This window comes from Polistes fuscatus, unplaced genomic scaffold (genome assembly GCF_010416935.1).
Source record: "Polistes fuscatus isolate 324 unplaced genomic scaffold, CU_Pfus_HIC Scaffold1, whole genome shotgun sequence".
NCBI classification, from domain to species: domain Eukaryota; kingdom Metazoa; phylum Arthropoda; class Insecta; order Hymenoptera; family Vespidae; genus Polistes; species Polistes fuscatus.
The window spans coordinates 16,693,205-16,713,837 of NW_025112997.1; the positions used below are offsets into that span (position 1 = coordinate 16,693,205).

General features: G+C 30.0%; 4 protein-coding genes across 6 annotated transcripts in view; 2 read left to right on the forward strand and 2 right to left on the reverse strand.

Moving 5' to 3' along the window:
* The window catches only part of LOC122520882 (signal-induced proliferation-associated 1-like protein 1), a 73,477-nt gene extending 65,503 nt beyond the window's left edge, over positions 1 to 7,974 (forward strand). For both annotated transcript variants that reach the window (XM_043641314.1, XM_043641235.1), the window contains 10 exons: positions 138 to 533; positions 1,733 to 1,944; positions 2,544 to 2,785; positions 2,869 to 2,975; positions 3,128 to 3,362; positions 3,856 to 4,230; positions 4,850 to 5,116; positions 5,189 to 6,718; positions 6,871 to 7,074; positions 7,156 to 7,974. In XM_043641314.1, coding sequence (XP_043497249.1) covers positions 138 to 533; positions 1,733 to 1,944; positions 2,544 to 2,785; positions 2,869 to 2,975; positions 3,128 to 3,362; positions 3,856 to 4,230; positions 4,850 to 5,116; positions 5,189 to 6,718; positions 6,871 to 7,074; positions 7,156 to 7,357 — 3,770 coding nt within the window. In that variant the 3' untranslated portion in view covers positions 7,358 to 7,974. The remainder of the gene's footprint in view (positions 1 to 137; positions 534 to 1,732; positions 1,945 to 2,543; positions 2,786 to 2,868; positions 2,976 to 3,127; positions 3,363 to 3,855; positions 4,231 to 4,849; positions 5,117 to 5,188; positions 6,719 to 6,870; positions 7,075 to 7,155) is intronic.
* A 2,881-nt stretch (positions 7,975 to 10,855) lies between these two features.
* Positions 10,856 to 12,204, reverse strand: LOC122521086 (fatty acid-binding protein, adipocyte-like). The gene is made up of 3 exons (XM_043641563.1): positions 11,798 to 12,204; positions 11,380 to 11,484; positions 10,856 to 11,002 (listed from the first exon to the last, which is right to left on the reverse strand). Exons 1-3 carry the CDS (start codon positions 12,038 to 12,040, stop codon positions 10,946 to 10,948), a joined length of 405 nt encoding a protein of 134 aa, XP_043497498.1. The 5' UTR covers positions 12,041 to 12,204; the 3' UTR covers positions 10,856 to 10,945.
* A 2,367-nt stretch (positions 12,205 to 14,571) lies between these two features.
* Positions 14,572 to 16,542, reverse strand: LOC122521018 (malectin-A). The gene is made up of 4 exons (XM_043641437.1): positions 15,913 to 16,542; positions 15,638 to 15,820; positions 15,494 to 15,551; positions 14,572 to 15,385 (listed from the first exon to the last, which is right to left on the reverse strand). Exons 1-4 carry the CDS (start codon positions 16,270 to 16,272, stop codon positions 15,177 to 15,179), a joined length of 810 nt encoding a protein of 269 aa, XP_043497372.1. The 5' UTR covers positions 16,273 to 16,542; the 3' UTR covers positions 14,572 to 15,176.
* Positions 16,543 to 17,218: 676 nt separating this feature from the next.
* LOC122516692 lies at positions 17,219 to 20,598 on the forward strand. Of its 2 annotated transcripts, none has more exons than XM_043634723.1 (5): positions 17,219 to 17,237; positions 17,497 to 17,581; positions 17,846 to 18,010; positions 19,965 to 20,032; positions 20,205 to 20,598. In XM_043634723.1, the coding sequence occupies exons 3-5, from the start codon at positions 17,852 to 17,854 to the stop codon at positions 20,356 to 20,358; spliced, it is 381 nt and encodes a 126-aa protein (XP_043490658.1). In that variant the 5' UTR covers positions 17,219 to 17,237; positions 17,497 to 17,581; positions 17,846 to 17,851; the 3' UTR covers positions 20,359 to 20,598. The 2 variants fall into 2 exon arrangements, with proteins under 2 accessions (XP_043490658.1, XP_043490648.1); XM_043634713.1 differs by lacking the exon at positions 17,219 to 17,237 and adding an exon at positions 17,359 to 17,400.
* The last annotated feature ends 35 nt before the right edge of the window (positions 20,599 to 20,633 follow it).

Below are 20,633 nucleotides of genomic sequence, written 5' to 3' on the forward strand. Positions count from 1 at the left end.
GACATTATAGAAGCTTAACATGTATATTTTTAACACAACACACATAATATATTTTTGTTTATAATATATGTTTTATTTATTTTCTTGTCAATATGTTATATAATTAATGTATTTCTTGTTTTTCTACAAATTTATAGGTCGAGAACATCAAAATTGGTTTGGTATGGATGAACAATTAGGTCCAGTGGCTATTAGTATCCGTAAAGACGTTAATCAATATCGAATAATCGTAAGAACGTCAGAACTATTAACCTTACGTGGTTCGGTGCCTGAAGAAGCATTAGGTATAAGGCTCCAAGGTAGATTACCAACGAGAGAACTTTTGGAGTTAGTCGCACCGGAAGTACAATTAGGCTGTCTCAGACTTGGAACCGCTGCCGCCGAAGAAGCTGTTGCAAGGTTGGATGAACAGGGTCTTTCTAGCAGGTACAAGGTCGGCGTGCTTTACTGTAGATCAGGTCAAAGGACGGAGGAAGAGATGTACAATAATCAGCATGCTGGACCAGCATTTCTCGAATTTCTCGATACAATCGGTAAGAGCATAATATATTTCCTCTTCTTTGTTTAGTTTTAATAAACCGATTATTTATTAAACGAAAATTTATTGAAGAATAATCTATTACATTTGATTATTTTGTCCGATTTTGATATGTTTGTTGTCTTCTTACTCTCCCTTTTATGAATTCGAGTCACTTCTCTGCGAATACCTTCTAACATTTACCGCTTTTCTGGACTCAACGAGTACATGGTTTTTGTCTCTTGTTTTTCCGGACAGGAGTCACCCATCCATGTTACCGGGAACTAGTAATCCAAAATAGCTATGCCGTTGACTGTTTTATTATCTTATCATTTTTTTGATTGCATAAACGAGCAAAAAATAATGATAAATTTTTATATCTCAAAATTTGTAAATTCTTCTTTAACAAAATGTCGATGAGGTTTAAAAATAAAAAGATAATAAATGGGGGACTATCGACGCCCCACATAAATTCTTGGAAAAGTCCTCAACGACTAAGCGGCACTATCGTAGGGAGAAAAAGTCGATTTCGTGTTCGAAACTCAAACGATGCAAAAAGTTACTCTAGCGCAGGTGTCGTCTCGCTGGATTTCCAAGAATTTATCGAAACTAAAACGAACGATCGAATGATAATTCCTTAAAGAGGAGTTCTTTAAAGGAGATCTCTTTAATAGAACATCTTACTTGTTTTAAGCTGTAATAAAAACACATTTTTTATATATTTACAAAAAAAGAATTGTACTAATTATTAAATAAATGTTAACATTGAAACAATGAAAAATCCATATTGTAGTATTAATGTTTATATCAGAAAATTCATAAAAAAGTTATAGATCTTACATGAAATAACTGAACGTTTTAGGGAAAGCATAGAAAAAGATTTTTACTATACACTTAAACTAGTTGTATTAGGAAATAACTAGGTAAAATATGAATTCACGAGTGGCGAGTAGTTAAAAAATGAAATTGAAATTTAATCTTTAATGTCTGCTTTTCTTTCTATAACAATACTTATTTCATAAATTAACGGATTTTATACAGTAATCTGTATAAACGGTAATATATATATAATATTTATAGAAAAACTATATTTACGTTGTACATATATGTGGTAATTTTGTTATTATATGTATTTGAAGATTAAAACTCTCCATATTAATTATATTATAAATTTATTCATATTAAATATATAATATTGTTAATGTATAATGATAGGCCAAAGAATAAGACTGCGAGGATTCGAAGGTTACAAAGCTGGTTTGGATACTAGAACAGACTCAACGGGTACTCATGCAGTAGCTGCTACTCATCGGGGAGCGGAAGTTACGTTTCACGTGTCGACGATGTTACCCTTCACACCGAATAACCGGCAGCAGCTGTTAAGGAAGAGACATATTGGGAACGACATAGTGACAATAGTCTTTCAGGTAAGAATAAGAAATAAAAGAGAAAGAAAGAGAGATCCTAAATCAACAATAGTGACGAAATATATTATATATCCGAGTTTAAATATATAAACCACAGAGTAAATAATCAATGTCTGGTCTGCAAATACGAATAAAATATAAAACTTACAAGAATTATATCTTTTTGTTTTACGAAAATAATTAGAAAGTATATAAAATAAAGTTATTATGATATATATGTTACCGTGAAAGACCGAAATTGGAAAATATCAAGATTCATGGTCGCTTGTCAACACATATCAAATACGTCGATGAAAGATCGATAGAAAGTGATAATTAGAGATTACATAATGTAATGATATGTTTCATATAATTGTTCTAATTGGTAATCTTTGAATCCACTGTTTTACATCTACTTTAATTAATATTTCTGTCAAATCGGTTATAATGTACAAATATTTTTCAGATTTTATTTAATAACTTCTTAATATACAGAGATATTTATGTACGATAATTTACTATCTCTTTTTTCTTCCGTTCTTTCTTGTCTTGTTTTCTCTTACTCATTGTATTTTTCTAGATCTAGTTCCTGTTTCTAATTCTTTGAACGTTGTTCTCAGGAACCGGGAGCTCTACCGTTCAGCCCCCGAAGAATACGTTCACAATTCCAGCACGTGTTTATAGTCGTAAAAGCCATTAATCCTTGCACGGACAATACGCAGTATAGCGTAGCTGTTTCCAGAAGCAAAGAAGTACCTATTTTTGGACCACCTGTTCCACCAGGAGCGACATTTACAAAGGGGAAAGCTTTTGCGGATTTCATTCTTGCGAAAGTAATTAATGCCGAGAATGCAGCACACAGGTAATATAAGAATTTATTGGAAGTAACTAATGTTTCCGACCTTATTTAAATAACTCGAATTAAAAACGTTTGTCCTTTTGTAGATCAGAAAAGTTTGCCACAATGGCGACGAGAACGAGACAGGAATATTTGAAAGATTTGGCAACTAATTATTCTTCTGCGACGGTAGTCGACACTGGTCAAAAGTTTTGTAAGTTTTATGTTATATTCAAATATTTTTGTTATAGATATTTATATTGTATATCATTTATGATATGATAATAAATGTAAATATTTAATAACTACTTTTATTAGATAGAATTGTTCCTTTTATTCTTCTTTTTTTAATTTTATTTTTAACAGCGATGCTGTCCTTCAGCAGTAAAAAGAAGACAAATGTTAGACCAAGATTATCTTGTGATGCATCTCAACGCGGTGCGATTTGTTGGCAGGTCATACTTGAAGATAGCAATCAAAACACCGATTGCTATCTTGGAATAAGCATTGATACTATCGTACTGATCGAAGAACATTCGCGACAAATCGTCTTTGTGACTCCTTGCGTCAGCGTTCTTGGCTGGCATGCTCAGACCAATAGGTGAGTTTACTTGAAACTTTCTAATAGCACTACAGTCGCAATTTTTATCATTATCGGAGAAAATCCTAGAGAAACGTTAAATATATTTTTATTTGAATCCTTTCTTAATATCATATAATTTCATATATATGAGTATTTTTTAATAAACAATTAATTTTACACCAAAAAATTAATTATTTATTCATATCCGAAAATATGATATTTATTTATATATTCTGCTATCATAAAAAATAGAATATAATATAATTATACTAGTAAAAGTTATTAGAAATTTCATACATTATTTTAAATAAAAGTATTATATGATAATTTTTTTTTAAACATAATGTCTCAATAATTGAATGAAAAAAATACAAACTGTAAACTGATTAATTTTTACTTTTCTTAGTTCGGATTAATATTTTTAAATTATGCAAAAATATTGTGCAATTTATTAAACGAATCCAGTAATTAATTATAATATTTAAACTAATTAATTTGCATTAATTTGCAGCCTAAGATTGTATTATCATCAAGGCGAATGCATAACGATCCATGTACGCGGCGATTATGGTGAACGCGATGAATTGATGGAAATAGTTGCACGATTGCGAGCGGTGACGCAAGGTGCACCAGCATCTGAACTTTCCCTCAAAAGAAACAACGTCGGACAATTAGGTTTTCACGTACAACCAGACGGTGTGGTGACTCAAGTCGAAGCTATGGGACTTTCATGGCAAGCTGGTCTTCGACAGGGCTCGAGACTCGTCGAAATTTGTAAGGTTGCTGTATCAACGTTGAGCCATGATCAAATGATTGATCTTTTAAAAACCAGTGCTCAAGTTACTGTCACTGTAATTCCACCCACGAACGAAAGCAATCCCAGAAGGTAAATTTTTTGGAAACACATTGAAAATGTGTGTTAGTTTCATTATTTATAATATATTATTATTATTATATTTGTGTGTGTGTGTGTGTGCTTTAACGAACAATTCTATCCTTTTTGTTATTACGAATATTATTTAAGAAGTGGACAAAATTTGTCGATAGACCTCTAAATATAGTTGTATATTAAATATTTATGTTATATTGATTCTTGATATCTGTTATATAAATTATATTAAATAGACCATAATACAATTATGTAGTAACTAAAAATTGTTATTATTTTGACAAATAATTGCTTTACCGTTAGAACTTGGAACGCACAATATTTCTTTTTGTATCAGATAAAAAAGAATTTCTTGCTCAAACAAATAAGCATATCTTATTAGAATAAAGGAAAAAAATGTTGAGTCATTTTAATAAATGACTAGCATATTTATAATATTAAATATTTAAGAATACTTACACATATACACACGCACACACACGTATTAATACGTTTCTTAGCATTCTCGTCTTGCCAATCACGATTAGTTAATTTATCTTTTAACAAAAAAAATGCTAACAACTTGAAATGTCATGAGGACGAAGTAAATTAATTTGCTTTTTATTTGCAAACATAGAGGATGCCCGTTACAAAATTGTCAGCATCTTTCGAACAATTACGAAGGTGATTATGAAAACGTAACCAACCCGGACAACACGCCGACTCAACAGATTGCCATGTCACATCAAAAACGATACGATCGATCTTTTAGTCCGCCTAGATCTAGCAATAGTTCAGGATACGGAACTGGATCTAGCTCGAGATCGTTTAATGATCCCAGGTTTCCATTAGAAGGTACAATGACTAGCAGTAGCAGTGGACACAGCAGTACCGATGATCGTTGGTGAGTAAAACGTAAGAAGATAATTAATTGATCTTTATCGAATTTTCTATTTCATATTTGATGTTTTTTTAGGTACGAATTATGGGAACCACAGGATCAAGATAATAATGTACATCGTACGGATGGTACACCACCACCACCATTACCAGCAAGACAGAATTATCAAGCTCACACTCCGAACAAAGCAATACCAGGACAAAAGAAAGAGAAAGAAAGTCATTATGCGAGTAGCAAACAATTTACTGACAATTCAAAACATCATAATCACGATCACTACGCCAAGGAAAGTAGCTATGTTTCGGCTAAAGTTATCCAAGAAAATGCGAGGCACGAGAATTATCAAAGACATTTGGATAACGCTCATCGGAATCAAGATCACGTAACGTCGAATTACGTAAAGTTACAGAAAGAGAAGTTCGAAATCAAACAAGAGAATCTCTATGCTTCACAAAGAGATTTACTGAAGAACGATTATCACTCTACTCATCAAAAACTTAGTGCTTCCAATTCCTTACCATTGGCTCAAAACGCTAATTATAGTCTTCCCAAATCTGCCAGTAACAATAATCTTATTCGATACAACGAATTCGATCAGACAGGTCCTAAATACGAGTACGAAAGTAAACCGGATAGAACCTCGAAGTATGAGATACAAGAAGAGAAATTTTCCGACCGAAACACGAATAAATTTGATCAGGAAACGCGTAACGATATACGTAACGATATACGTAACGAGAAACGTGCTACGACAGGTTATGAATACTCAGAAGATTCCTATGAAAAAAGGAACAGCAAATACGACATAGAAATCACCAAATACGATTTGGAAGTGATACAACAGAATAACGATAGAAAACATAATAATAATAACGAAAATAACGATCACATTCGAGAACCAATTAGATACGAAATGCCTCATGAATTTAAAGTTGGTGAGAAGGTAACTTGTTTGAAAACGACTATGTCTGAGCGACCAGTTCCACACAAGGTCAATGTTGAATATAGACAGACGAAGGACTTTGCTGTTAGTCTTCCACCAGAAGTTAGGATTCCTGAAAGCAATTCTACCGAAGTGACAACTTTACCCAGTGAAGACGAACTATCTAATGGTTCAGGAAGCATCTCACCGAGATTAAGAAGAGCAAACAAACATCGAGCTGGTAATTTAACACCTTCGAGTGGTAGCTCGAGAAATCAAAGTCCTCGTCCGAAACCAGGTGTTAGAAATTCTCATCGAAATTCAGCTAATCTCACTTCGAGTACATTACAAGAAGATCTAATGAAACTGATCAATCCTGATTACATAGCTGATGATAATCAGCTAACGAATAATAATATATCGAATAGCATTATGAGCGCTAATCAAAATTCCAATAAGATAAATAACAATATGCTGGAAATTCAGAACAGATGTAGATCCAGAGAGAATCTTTGCGGTAACAGTGCTTCTACGTTAAGCGTTCTACCTGCTAATGGACAGGATAATGGTAATAATGGTTCGGAAGTTATTTTGACTATGGCTAGACCAGCCACTGTTATCTCTAATGCTAGCACGGCGTCTAGTCCAGCACCAAGCGAAAACAAATTATCCAAGGAGGAAAGGTACGATTAAATTCGTCTCTTAATTCATTCTAAACTTAAATATAAGTCATAGCATTTTAATATCAAATGAAATCTTATTAAAATCATTATATAATAATTATTTGTTATTAACATAACAAATTATAATATTTACATTTTTTCAATTAACGCAGATTATCACCGCGCGTTACAAAATCACCACATTCGATGTCAAAGCCTATAAACAATTTAACTTCCATTAAAGATACGAAGGCGCACGTAGATGGCGATGTAGATTGTTGGCAGAATCATCATGTAGATCCAAATAATAAAACATCGAAACAGCATCCTCAGGAATGGACAGATGATAGGATTATTGATGGCTGTAATATCATTGCGTGAGTATAAATGATCGTGATCGTAATGGAAAAACTATATCGAAAAAAACGCGTTAATGATATTTTTGAAATTTTTTACAGAAATTCTGTCTCCGACTTGCAATCTCATCTCTCGACTCTCGAGTTGAGAGTAGCTAGGGAAACACGACGTCGTCTCTCTTTAGAAGACGAAGTTCGTCGTTTGAGAGATGAAAATCGACGCTTGCAGGATGAAAGTCATGCAGCTGCTCAACAACTTCGCCGCTTCACCGAATGGTTTTTCCAAACGATAGATCATCAGTAAAGAAAAATATATATAAAGTCTAATTATACTATTATATTTACTATTGATGAAATTAATGGCGATAATCTTCCAAGTCTCATTAGATTGAGACTAAATCGGATTTAAAGACAAAATTCCAAGAGCTCGATCATATTTTCTTTTTCTCAATATATATGTGGTTTTTTCTTTTTCATATTGTAATCGTTAAGCTCAATTTAGAGAGAGCATAATAATCGATCTTAAGTGCAGTATTAACATTGTCCTATTTGGACCAACTACATCGATATTCAAAACCTTCATTTAGTTCATATATATATAAGTATATATTATACACATACACAAACACAAGCAAAACATATAAATATGCTTATATACATACGAATATAAGGAGACAAATATTCCAACGTACATATTTAAAAAAAAAAAAAGAAAAAGTTACTAGATCAGGGAAAAGAAGAATCTTTTGAATATCGTGTCAGAAGAATTTCCCACCTGCATGTACCATATTAGACTCGTTAGATTATCTTAGTATGTGTAAGATATTATTCGTTACCACCACGTTGTACTTGGAGAAAATATTGCCTAAGTATGTTCTTAATATATCTAACAAAGGGAATATTACATTGAAAAATTAAAAATGAGAGAAGGAAAAAGATAATAAAAGTGATCAGCAAGAATTTCAAATAAAAAAGAAGAAGAAGAAGAAGAAGAATAGAGTGCGTTGATTAGAAATGGTAAGTACTTTTGTTTGAAGACGCACGCTAAATAAACATTATAGTAACCATGTAAGTGTTTAAAGGGCGACCAAAAGACCAAATATTCCTAGTGTACTAAGGATTTACCGTATAATGCAACTGTAATTTATTACATATTTTATATACCCTTACATTTTAACATAAAACACGTATTCAGTAAATACGCAAATTATAAAGAATGTAATCATCATCGAGTGGAATGTTACGAGATCATTCCAAAATTTTTTTTTTGATCCCTGTGTGAACATTCTATAACCATCGTGATTAGATGTAAAATCTTATGATACGATTTCTTTGTAACGTACGGAGACGAGATTCGTCGAAAAAAGTAATCTATATAAGTCAGCGAATAAAAATCAATACTTGTTCGAAAAAACAGTGTTTTCTTTTGTTTTTCTAATAATATGTCTATATAATTGAGTACAGTAAGTATGTAATATTTCAACGAAATGTGTGTCTTCTGTGTGTGAATTATTAAGAAATCTATTCAATTTTTCTAAAAACGCTCATTCGAAAGAAGTAAATTCTTGTCATAAACTCAACACATTTTACGCTAAACTTTTCATTTGCAAATGTTCAACGTGTGTATCGCTAATCTTAATGCAGTGATCAAATTTCTACTCACAATCAATAGTACATCAAACATATTTACAGTATGTTTTTGTAGTACAGTAGAGTCTTAATTAATCGATAAGTGTTTATCCGACGTCTCGATTAATCGTGGTCTTGTTTATCGAAGTTATTGGATATCCGTTGTCTTATGTTTGTTAACAAACGTTCAAATCAAGTCGAGATCTACTATAAATCTTGATTTATCCGCATCATTTATCCTCGATTACACTAGTTAAATCAAGGTGCCCTATTGTACTTTGTATCCGGTATAATCTTTGGCGGCATTTTTCAACTTCTAATACTATAGGATACTTAAAAAAAGCTCGTCTGATAAAAACAATACATTTTTCAGTGATAATAAAGCTTAACAAATAGCTTAACACTTCCTTGATAATTTGTTTCCTTAGCTCACGTTGTTTGTGAAAACGTAAAAATTTGAATTTTTATGTAAGCAACTCAATTGAATAGAACAGTCGCGCGAAAATCTATAAAAATAAAACGAAGACAGACTTTTTGTTTTGTTTCGATTTTTTAATTTATTTTTACAGTATCTCTGGAAAAATATTCCAATTTATAATTTGTCAACACACATTTTATAAAATATATATTGAGAGATACTTATTTAAAAGAATATACTATATTAAAATTGAAATGTATAATAATAATAATAATAATAATAATAATAATGTATTTATCCGGATTCACAGTTAGGAATAGAATTTATTCATTCATTTATTCTTTTCATTACTTACACACTAATAATCATATATAATAATATATATGAAAAAATATTATCTAACAAGAACTGAGTGATATCTGATAATTACAGGTATTTTTCAAACTTTGTTGTAAAGCACAGTGCAAGATAATACATTGCACTCCAGGAGTAGGCGCCAAAACTTTTTTTTTGTTAACATTTACATTTTAACATTTACAAGATATTGAAGGAAAAAATTTTACTAACATTCTTATATATCAGTTTTTTATTTTATAATTTAAATTTTATTTCTATATATCTTATTTTCGTTTCTGTACAGTTTGTTTTATTAATTTTGTTATTTTTTCTAGGATTTCTTTTTCTTGAATTAAATTGTAAAATATTCTGTTTAGCATCGTTTTCGATTATTTTATCATTATTTTATGAGGAATAGAATGAAAAATAGTGCATTTTTATTATAGAATGTATAAAGTTTCTTCCTTATAATGTAAATAGCGTATTTTGTGTTGCATAAGTTGTTTCTCAGATGGTGCATAATAAGCGACAAAGTTCATTTAAAATTTTGCAAGTCTTCATTTAACGCATTTCATTTAAAATATTATTGTTTAATAATTTTTTAATTGTATTTAATATTGATTAAGTGGATAGATATTTAAATCGATAAATGAAGAAATTATTATAATGGCTTATATAAGTATTTCATTAAAATCAATCAATTTCATATCTCAATACTTCGCTTTTCAATTAAATTATATTGTAATTAATATCAACCAGTTTAATATATTTAAACTGATAACTATAGAAAGAGTTATTATAATTAAGATAAGATAATAAATTGTTATTTTCATGATTTATCAATTCACTTATCTAATAGCTTACTTTCGAATAATTGAATTAACAGGTGTGTCTTATATCGATAAATTAATACTTATTGTGTTTGATTAATAAAGTAAAACATTTATTCTTTTACTTTATTGGTTGATAGGATATTCTTATATTTTATTTTTTTTTTTCAATCACTATTATGTTCTTCATTATTGTCATACGATGATACCTAAAGAATAGTATTGTTTGATAAAATTATGCAACACTGATTCATTTATCAGTAAATTATTTACCTTTTCAATTGATCTTTTTCAACGCATAAAAAATCCTATATAGAACAAGATCGATCGATACAACTTTAAACAAGACTTTAGAACAACCGCTATTTTATTTAAAGAAATGCAAAATATAAAGAAAAATAATTTATTTATAGAAAAGTAGGAAAAATTGAAGAAATAAATAATAATAGTTAAAGTAATTTTTTTATTAATTAATTTAACGATAACTAATCGATTATATATATATTCGATTCAAGCTCAGAAAAAGTTTAAATATATATATTTAGTGGGATTTTTAAATAAAGATAAGAAGAAATAAAACAAGACGATAAAAGTTGTATGAAGTGATTTTATTTATTAATTATGTTAATAAAAATTTATTTTATGTTTCATTCAAACTAGACTGTTAAAATAACACATTTTAAAGTCTTTTATATGTACGCGTGGCTTTCACTCCTGATTTACTCTCCGTTAAATGCTGAAAATGTCATAACAATGATTATTTTTTATCTTATTCTTACCATTAGTCTTAAATTTCATTTTATAATTTCATACACACATAATTTTAAATGGATTAGAATAAAAAATAAAAAGAAAGAATATAGAATAGTATATATATACCAAGTTTTTATCATTTTAATAAAATTATATTTTTCTAAAAATAAAATGTTCTTCTGCAATGACATTTATATCAATTAAAAAATTTAATAATCCTAAAATAGATTTCTGTTTGTATAAAAATTTTGAAGCTTTGCATTATAAACAATATCAAAAAATTTACAGTGGGAACAGGTATGAATACTCTGACTCGCGCGCGCGCGCTGTATATGTATATTATTATAATAAAATACTCACAACGGTCATGTGGGTATCTGTAAATTTATAATTTCGAATGCTTTTCACTCCTGAAGCCAATTTAGTTTCAGTCACAAATCCATCACCATCTTGAGTAGTAAAACTCTGAAAGATAAATTCGACGATTTATTAATTGTTTATTTCATTTATTTTCAGCTTTATAAATAAAACCTAAGAGAGATCACACGAACTATATCTTTTTCTATATTTATTTATATATATATTACTTTAAAATAAATAAAGGAATATATATATATGTACACAAGTTTAAATAACTACTACACAACACTAATATAAGTTCTTCCATTTGATAATTCTTTTCCAAATGATACAAAAAAAAGACAAGATTATCAAACTACATCGAAATAAACCAAAAAAGAAAAAAACAGTAGATGAAAATGAAGAAGATGAGACCGACCTTGAGAGTACCATTAAAAGATGGCATGTTTTCCTCGTATTCCTCTCCTAACTTGAAAGTTGTCACAGCAGTTTTACCATTGCTCTCAATACCGACAACCCATTGGTCTCCATTCTGAGAGATTTCGATGATCGGTTGAGCGTTCAAAAAAGGTTTCGCCGTTTCATATTGTCCAATTGCTTGGAGATATTCCTCGAAATTTTCTCCGGAGACGTATTGATATCTTCCAGTTACTTGCACCATTTTCTTCCTCGATTTAATCTCTTTTTTTACTTTCTTCTTTTTCTTCCACTTCTTTCTCTTCTATCAAAAGACCGAAGTGATTCTCTCCTCTGTTGCGGGGTGATGGTCACGTTAGCAATAAGACGTCGAGATTGACCATCCGCTGCTTTTATAACGACTCTTATGCGAGGGGGGATCGATTCCTTGTGTCTTTATCACTCGCTCGATCATTCTCTCTCTTTTTGTCGATCATGTATGTTCTACTCTATCCATACTGTATACACATCTATGCATATGCACACATATACATATACATACGTGCGTCAACGAATGCATACACACATGCACACATATCAGACTAAGTTGTTCAATCTATAATGATCTGGCAGAAAGGGTATTCCGTGGATTACCATCGATAGAGACTAAACTTTGGATCAATACTTATCGTTAATGACAATATTCGTCTATATATTATTTTATTCATTTCTTTATTTTCATTTCAAATGAAAAATTTTCCTTATATACATATATCGATATTTTTTTTTACTTTATTTTATCTTTAATTATGTAAAACTCTTCCGTTTTTGTCTTTTTTCATCTATAATTCGAACCCACACATACATACAAAGATTGATTTTGTAATCACTAAAATCACGAAAAATTGATCCTCGATTTTTTCATGATTTTAACGACTTTAACGATTTTACAAGAGTTCGTCGGTCTCACTAATTTAACTAACTACTTTAACTAGGCAATTAACGTAGTGCATTAGCAAATTGGACCAACGAGTTGAGATTGACGTACCATTCTCTCATAGAAAATGCTTTCGAAGTATGTCTCCTGTTGGACTATTGTTATCTTTCGTAATTTATTGGGATATTCCTATCAGATATTACAAGAATAATTTGAAATATTCAAGAAATTAGTAAAATATAAAGAATTTGTTCTCAAACGACGATGATTGTTGTCAAATTAAAATCAAAAAATAAACAAATAACAGCATAGTAAGACGCACATTTGCCACACTATATGAAAGTATTTGACTCTTATAGATTTTATTTCTGACCAATCGTGTTCCCTATCATATCTCTGCTGTCTGTGATTTTAATAAAACCATTCCCCCTTAGAGGAAAAGAGAAAGTGAGAAAGAGAGAGAGATGATTGTTGGTATATGCATGAATTCGAGTTGACGTTCGCACTTAACGGACACGCAACCATATACACATAAGTCCACCCCTTAATGTTATACAAAAATAGTCATCGTTCCGTCAGAAAAATAAATTTTTTGTTAGGTAAAAAGTATCATTCGCTTATCAATATTTTTCCTTCATCTTAAACAAGAAATATATTACATATTAAAAATTCATATTATTTAATCGAGATCGAGATGACAGAAATATAAAAATTGCGTTTTTTCCTATCTATCTTAACGTAAATTCCCATCGTCTTTTATACATGTCGCGATTAGAAGCGCGATAATTAGTCTACAAGTGTAATAAGAATTTTAAAATATCATAACAAAGATATTAACGTATAGAGTGATCGAGATTCGAATAACTTTTAAAATATTAAGATCATAAAATATCGCGTCAGGCAAAGAAATCTATTTGATCAGAATAGATTTCTTTTTCATTTCTTTTTTTTTTTTAATCTCAAGGTAGGGAACAATATAATACAGTGGCACTCGAGGCTATGACGTCGGGTCTTCCAAGCCATAAGTACGGCCTTGAATTGACAACTAATTGCCAGTGATGACCATACATCAAAGACCTAGACGATCGGCAGTCACGTGATCTTCCGTTTCATGGGATGAATGAGCTTATTCCCATTAAGGAACCGTACGAAGCTCACGTACGAGGCATACGTACAGACGTGTTGAGCACACCTACAAAATCCTTCGAAGTGACCCGACGGCCAATTGAATTTGTTGCAAGTCTTCCCCTTTTGTTGATCGCGGTCCGCGGCATGATCGATATACAACGGCATTTTAAAAGCACCGTTTGATAAGCGAATGATACTTTGCAGTACCATGAATTTGCGGAAGTTGGCACTTGTACCGACGTGTATCCCGATTGCCGTGATGGCGATTGGACGACGATCGCAGGGGGACTCTTAACGCTCGATCGTCGAGAAAGCGCTTTTGCTTTAGAAAGCGATTCTAATGAGATATAAGAACCTTTCTTCGCTTTAATTTTTCCTTTTTTTCCATAAAGAAAAACAAAAAAAAATAAATAAATCTAAGACGTTTTATGAACATAGAAATATATATATATATATACAATCTTACTTCATAATCATGATTTTGTACGAACATCTATTTTGAGATTAAAAATATGATCGAAACTGATAACATCAGATAAATTGTAATCATCAGTTATTGTTACGATAGCGCATTGACAATAATCTACTTATATAATACTAAAATTTACCAAACACCGGACTTTGTTCTCCGGTATATTATAAAACGGTGATTATTTAAACGATAAAATAATAACGAATGGATGTTAAATAAGAATGAATTGACGACCAATGAAAAAATGATAACAATCGAATGTTGTAATAGTAACAGCTTTATTTGCTCTTTTGCAAAAAATCAGAGATTTCTCCTTTGGTATATTTTTAATGGGCTATCGACCAAACTTTGTTTTGGCTTGATTTATGTTTAACTTATGTTAGTTTTGCATTTGATTGACTATGCGCTACAAGCATTTCAATAGCTAAAGCTATCAATTACGCTCTGTGTGTACATGTTTATGTGTGTGTATTAGATAAGTAATTAAACAAATTATACAATTATTTTCTAAACGTTTTGTAAAAATAAATAAATATAAAATATAATATGTAATTTTTTTCATAAATGCATATCTTCGTTGAAAACATGTGTTTCTATTGATTAAATCAATAATTCTGTTTACATTAAAAAATGTATAGGTGCGTCCGTATATGTGTGTGTGTGTGTGCTCATCTATATAAATTAGTAATAAATATTTATATCTTAAATCTGAAGTTATAACGCAAAGTGGAATGGAACGTGTGCTGCTAGCTTCCATTCATTTACACAATCTTTTGTACATTATTAAAATAACGTAGGCAGTTAAGAATATCATTAATCTTAAGTAAGTACATTGTGTTTCTGTGCACATTTTTTATCGACAAATTACAATCTGCATAAACAAAATAAAAGAGGTATAAAAGCTCCTATCGCTACAAAGACAGGTAACATTACAGAAGAATCATCGATGGAATACGGATCTGGAGTTCTAGGTCCACTCGTATGCCTACTTCGAACTGTTGATTCTTCTTCATCCTCCTGTATATTAGGATATTCCTCAGCTTCTTGAGGAATTGGACCTAATTGAGGAACATCTAAAACATATATCATATACAATATTACATTACTTCAAAATAAAATTATATTTTCATTTCCCTTTTTTTTTTTTTGGTAGAAATAAAAAAATCTATATGAAAATTTACCTTCTGCTTTTCCTTTAATAACTGCAATCGCATTTATTTTAGGATTGTCTCTATAACCCTAAAAGAAAAAATAAATGTTTGTTAGAGATATTTACTAAAATTTATCTTTTAAAAGATTTTTAACACGGTAGACAGGCATATTACTTTTATAAATTCAACTCTTATTTTTCCTGCTAATATATCAGATTCTTCGTCATTGTATATTAATTTTCCATCTTGCACTTTAAATGGAATATATTCATCGTGTGCGATACCTCTGCCTACTCTTTCAAAAATGTCCAAATCAGTGACTACTGTATGATCTCCGTTCAATACCACATCGAACACCTGATAAATAAATGCAATTAAATCATTAATTATTAAATATCTTATACTTAGAGTTGTGTCATAAATATGTAAAAAGCAAAGCCTAAGCATACCTTCATGTTTGGTGAATTAAAATAGACTTCGCAAAACTTTAGGACCATGACATATTCTCCATCTTCGCTTATAGGTATATCATATCCAAAAGTACTATGATGATAACGCTCTGTTTGATATAATATTTGATCTATGCTGTTAACACGACCAATGAGTAACTGCTTGCCATAGTCTGAAGCAGTACCGACTTTCCCCATTAAAGGGTCTCTTGCATAACGAATTCCATAACTATCAGAGTGTGCTTCACCTCCAGCATTTACTGCATATATCACTTCTAAACAAAATGAATCTAACACACAACTGCTCCAAATCACTGCATATAACAAGAATAAATATAACCTCCATTTAAAAGAACACATTTTCACCCAATTGTTATCATACGAAATAATAACAATTCAACTTTTTAAAAATAACAATATATTCATGACTTTAATTTTTAATTCTTGAAAGAACCTGTATTAAGTTTATAATCGTTTTAGGTATAAAACTTTTAAAAAACAATTTATTATAAGATCATATATAAATGATAGACGGAAATTTGTTAACAGATAATAAACATATAATTTAAGTGCCTTTAGAAACTGCAGATATATATATATATATATATATATATATATATATATATATGTATATATGTGTATATATATATAATATCTGTCAAATTATACTATAGAAAAATAATTCTATTTTAATTCACATGCACCATCGACAGCTGCTAACGTCCATGATTATTATCTATTATCTAAGTTGTGCATTCATCATTCTTGACATCGCATTGTCGCATACAACGCTATCTATTTAAAAATTTATTAACTTACAAAAATGAATTACCTTTACTTCTATCGATAAGGTAGAAACTACGAAATTTGGATTTATCTATCGTAGTCCAGTCAATAAAGGTCAACCTCCTTAATTTCACTTATTAAATCGAAAATTTGATGTAAGGGTAAATTAACGACGCTGAATCGAATGGTGTTAATTTTTTTGCATCAAAAGGTATCCTTCCTGAGAAAAAAGGGTGAAAAAGGGTAAAAAATGGCCTTATCTTAGAATCTAGGCATTTAATCGAAAAAAAGCTTCAAACAAAAGTTGTAGAGAATTGAAAAATACATAAAAAATGTTCTAAGGTTTATCTTCGTATCTGCAAAAATAAGCGAGAAAATATGGTAAAAGTAATTGTAAGAGTGGGGGAAAGCAAGTCTTATCCCTCCGTCGCTTTTTACACGCGAGCGGGCTAGTGTACGTGCGAGCGTCCGTGTGTACTAATCACAAACGAAGGATCCTCGGCAATCTTCGGGACTCTCGGCCTTGAATGAAAATGCGAGTGAGAGAAGAAACCAATATTCTCTCTTTCTATTTGTTTAGGCGATAGCGAGTATTTTTTTTCCTGGCCATCGATAGTTGAGCGTTCTGTATACGATTTTTTCTTTCGGTAGCAAGCATTTTTCGTTTTGACCATCGAGTGTCGAGCGTTCTGTATTGGCAAGGTGCGCGATGACAATGACATCTGATGGCCGCATTAAATCATGCTCGAAAGCCGTGGGAGAGGTGTAATATTATTAATAAAAATTTTTTATTTTTAGTAAATAAATATATATTAACCTGGTCAGCATTGTAAAAGTGAAATGCAATATAAATTAGTGAATAAATAATTTGAAAGCAAAGAAAGTAAGTATAAAAAGTGTCAGTAAGTAGTAATGTTTATTACTGAGGAATGAGGTTATCTGGTGTAACCAATACAAATGACAGTTGGAATAACATTGCAACTATCATAATAAAAATAAAAAAAATAAATATATATAAAAAAAAATTAAATAAACAGATTTTTAAAAATAATAGTTTATTTTAAATTAATGAATAGTTGTTTTTACTAATGTAACATTATGTTGAAGATTTTTTAATATTTTAATTGTCATTTTTAACAATTTTTAGGTAAAGATGAATGTCATTATTCAAACAGGATTTGAAGCAATATTTCACGATATATTATTTCAACCACAGACTATTCCTAAAGGGAAGCAATTAGTTATGGCTGGTCATGTCAGAGACGTAAAAGAATTTCGGCAATGTGGTAATAGTTATTTAATAAAATCTAAGGTAATTAGACAAACGTCGGTTACTTTATCTCCTTATGATACTACTTTGCATGTAAGTTCAAAAAATAAAAAATTTAAATGTATTGTTTTACTATAGTTTCTTTGGGTTAGCAATAGTTATAATTTTTAAATTTGATATTTCAGTTTGAATTTCGACATCACACTTGTCAGCATTTAAATATATGTATCTATTACAAATAAATGTTTTTTCTGCTTCATTGGAGTTTGAAAGGAAATCGACTTGACAATCTTTGTCAATTTTTTCAATAGGTTCATTTTTAAAGTCCATTGTATAATCAATGATCATTTGATTAATGTCAGTGTTTGTGACCACTTCTGAGACTGCTAAATTTTTGTTTTTTTTTAATTTTTCAGTGTTTGTGACCACGCCTGAGTCTGCTATATTATTTTTAGCAAATCTTCGCTTTAAGAAACGTGCATGCCTGTAATAAATTAAAAAAAGTTAATTTTGTACATAACTGTTATATATTTTTACAATTTTTAGAGGTATTCATTACTTTAAATATATTACCTGTTAGAAGAAGTTTCTTCATTAATTGTAGGTTTATTATAAATTGAAGGGAATATCGTTGGGATGTAGCTTGGACTTGTCTCTTCTTCACCCTTTACACCTCCAACGAAATGGTCACTGCAAATAGTATCTGTTGGTTTCGGAGTCCACGGTGATCCGTCAATCCTAATAAAAATTTTTTTTCATTAAAAAACGAATACATTCAAGTTAGCAGTCACTACAGAATTTTATAATTTTTTTTCAGAAAAAAATTAGTTCCAAAAAATTATTTTTTAAGAATTGCATTTTTAATTTTTTTTTAACATTTTTACGAGTCGATTTATTTTATATTTTTTTTTTGCCATAATTTATTTATTAAAGAAAATTCTTAAAATTATCAAATATTTGATAAATTTATTTTCATGAAAAACTAATAATCACAAAATTATACTCACAAATTTATTAATATTACAAAATTATTTTCATTCATACACGTGAATTGGAGTAAACATATTATTAAGTTAGGTTATACACTACTTACTTTATTCTCTTAACTGCATTAATCCATTTTCTCCTTTGTTCTAACTTCCAACTAGCTCTTGGAAATGTATAAAATTTGCAGTTACTATTTCTGCCAGTATTCTTACATTCAACTACACAGCAACTATTATGGACCATTTTTAATTATATTATCTAATTGTTTACATTTAAATCAAGCATGATTTAACGAAAATTTGACCACCGCGATCGCTGCAATCGATTCAACTGTCCCCACCATACACTCCGCACCTTGCCAATATCTATATATATCGGCGTATAAGCGCGGCGTTTTTAAATCGAATCTTGATGCTTATGGCACACCGTTTCTTTATTTATTGTCAAAAATAATGAACTTTGAATTAAAGAAAAACAATAATTTATTTTAACAGAAACTATTATTATTTAGTCGAGAGTAAAAATAATGAATTAATTTTGTGTCTCGACACATAAAATTAATAAGTATAATTAATTAATATTATTATATAAATAATTAATTAAAAGACATAACAATTATGGATTTCGAATTAGCAAATAGCTAGTAATTAAATGTATATCTTCATTTTTCTTAGTTCTGGAGGTTCTATGCCAACTTTTTTGCGTTAATACAGAAGTACATAGAAGCTCACAAGTCCCCTTTTTTATCTACCCAATCTCATTTTAGTTACTACCGGGACCACTAGGAGGCGATAGTATGTATTTAACGCGATGACGGTACAATACTATCAAAGAACGGTACACTATCAAAGAATATAGTATTTTATCTACTGGGTAGATAAAAAAGGAGACTTGCGAGTTTCTACTTACTTCTGTATTCTTTGGTGATGTGCATTGTATGTAAACAAAAATAAATTCGTACGATTCTTTATCGTTACACTGTTTGGTAAATATTATGACGTTCTCACAGGCACATCAAACGGAATTAATTGCGCTTGCAGATTTAGCTGGAATTACTGCGACTCCTGGTGTTTTTCGGTAATATTCTTAATATATATTTCTTAACAATTTCGTATAACCTATAAAGTAAAATTTCGTGTTATATTTCTTTTTTTTTGTTTATATATATATATATATAAATTTATCGAGATCAAATTGAGTAAAAAGAAAACGTATATTAAACTATAATTATAATATCATCGTATATTAGGATTGCAATAGAACTTTTGGCGATGGAAATATCACCGGAAGACATTTACTTTCTTCTTAAGCAAATCTGTTTGAAGACACCTTCTGAATACTCGTCGACATCTAAAAATTTGGATACTCAACCTGAGGAGGATGAAAATTCAGAGAAATCTTGATGGTTACCTTCTTTCTTGATAGATCTTATAGAATTTTTAAATGATTTAAAATGTATCTAATTGTAATATTAATAGAAACCAAATAAGACGCTATTACATAATTTGTATTAAAAAAATGTCATTAATTCATCCTATACTTTAGGAATCAGCCTTCAATATTAACAATACCGCTTTTTTCTGTTGCCAAATTTTCAAAATTGAAAATGTATTTATTTTAAATATAAACATTGTAAATATAAACAATTTATTATTAACGTATACCGAATGACATGACT

Excerpts from the sequence above, each read along its gene's own strand:
- LOC122521018 (XM_043641437.1), bottom strand. The coding sequence starts at position 16,272 with ATGTGTTCTTTTAAATGGAGGTTATATTTATTCTTGTTATATGCAGTG. Across the intron at positions 15,821-15,912 it reads TTAATTCACCAAACATGAAG|GTGTTCGATGTGGTATTGAA; the intron begins GTATGCTTAGGC and ends TTTATTTATCAG. Across the intron at positions 15,386-15,493 it reads TATTAAAGGAAAAGCAGAAG|ATGTTCCTCAATTAGGTCCA; the intron begins GTAAATTTTCAT and ends TATATGTTTTAG.
- LOC122521086 (XM_043641563.1), bottom strand. The coding sequence starts at position 12,040 with ATGGTGCAAGTAACTGGAAGATATCAATACGTCTCCGGAGAAAATTTC. Across the intron at positions 11,485-11,797 it reads CTTTTAATGGTACTCTCAAG|AGTTTTACTACTCAAGATGG; the intron begins GTCGGTCTCATC and ends TTTATCTTTCAG. Across the intron at positions 11,003-11,379 it reads CAGATACCCACATGACCGTT|CATTTAACGGAGAGTAAATC; the intron begins GTGAGTATTTTA and ends TGACATTTTCAG.
- LOC122516692 (XM_043634723.1), top strand. The coding sequence starts at position 17,852 with ATGAATGTCATTATTCAAACAGGATTTGAAGCAATATTTCACGATATA. Across the intron at positions 18,011-19,964 it reads GTTATTTAATAAAATCTAAG|GCACATCAAACGGAATTAAT; the intron begins GTAATTAGACAA and ends ACGTTCTCACAG. Across the intron at positions 20,033-20,204 it reads GCGACTCCTGGTGTTTTTCG|GATTGCAATAGAACTTTTGG; the intron begins GTAATATTCTTA and ends ATCGTATATTAG.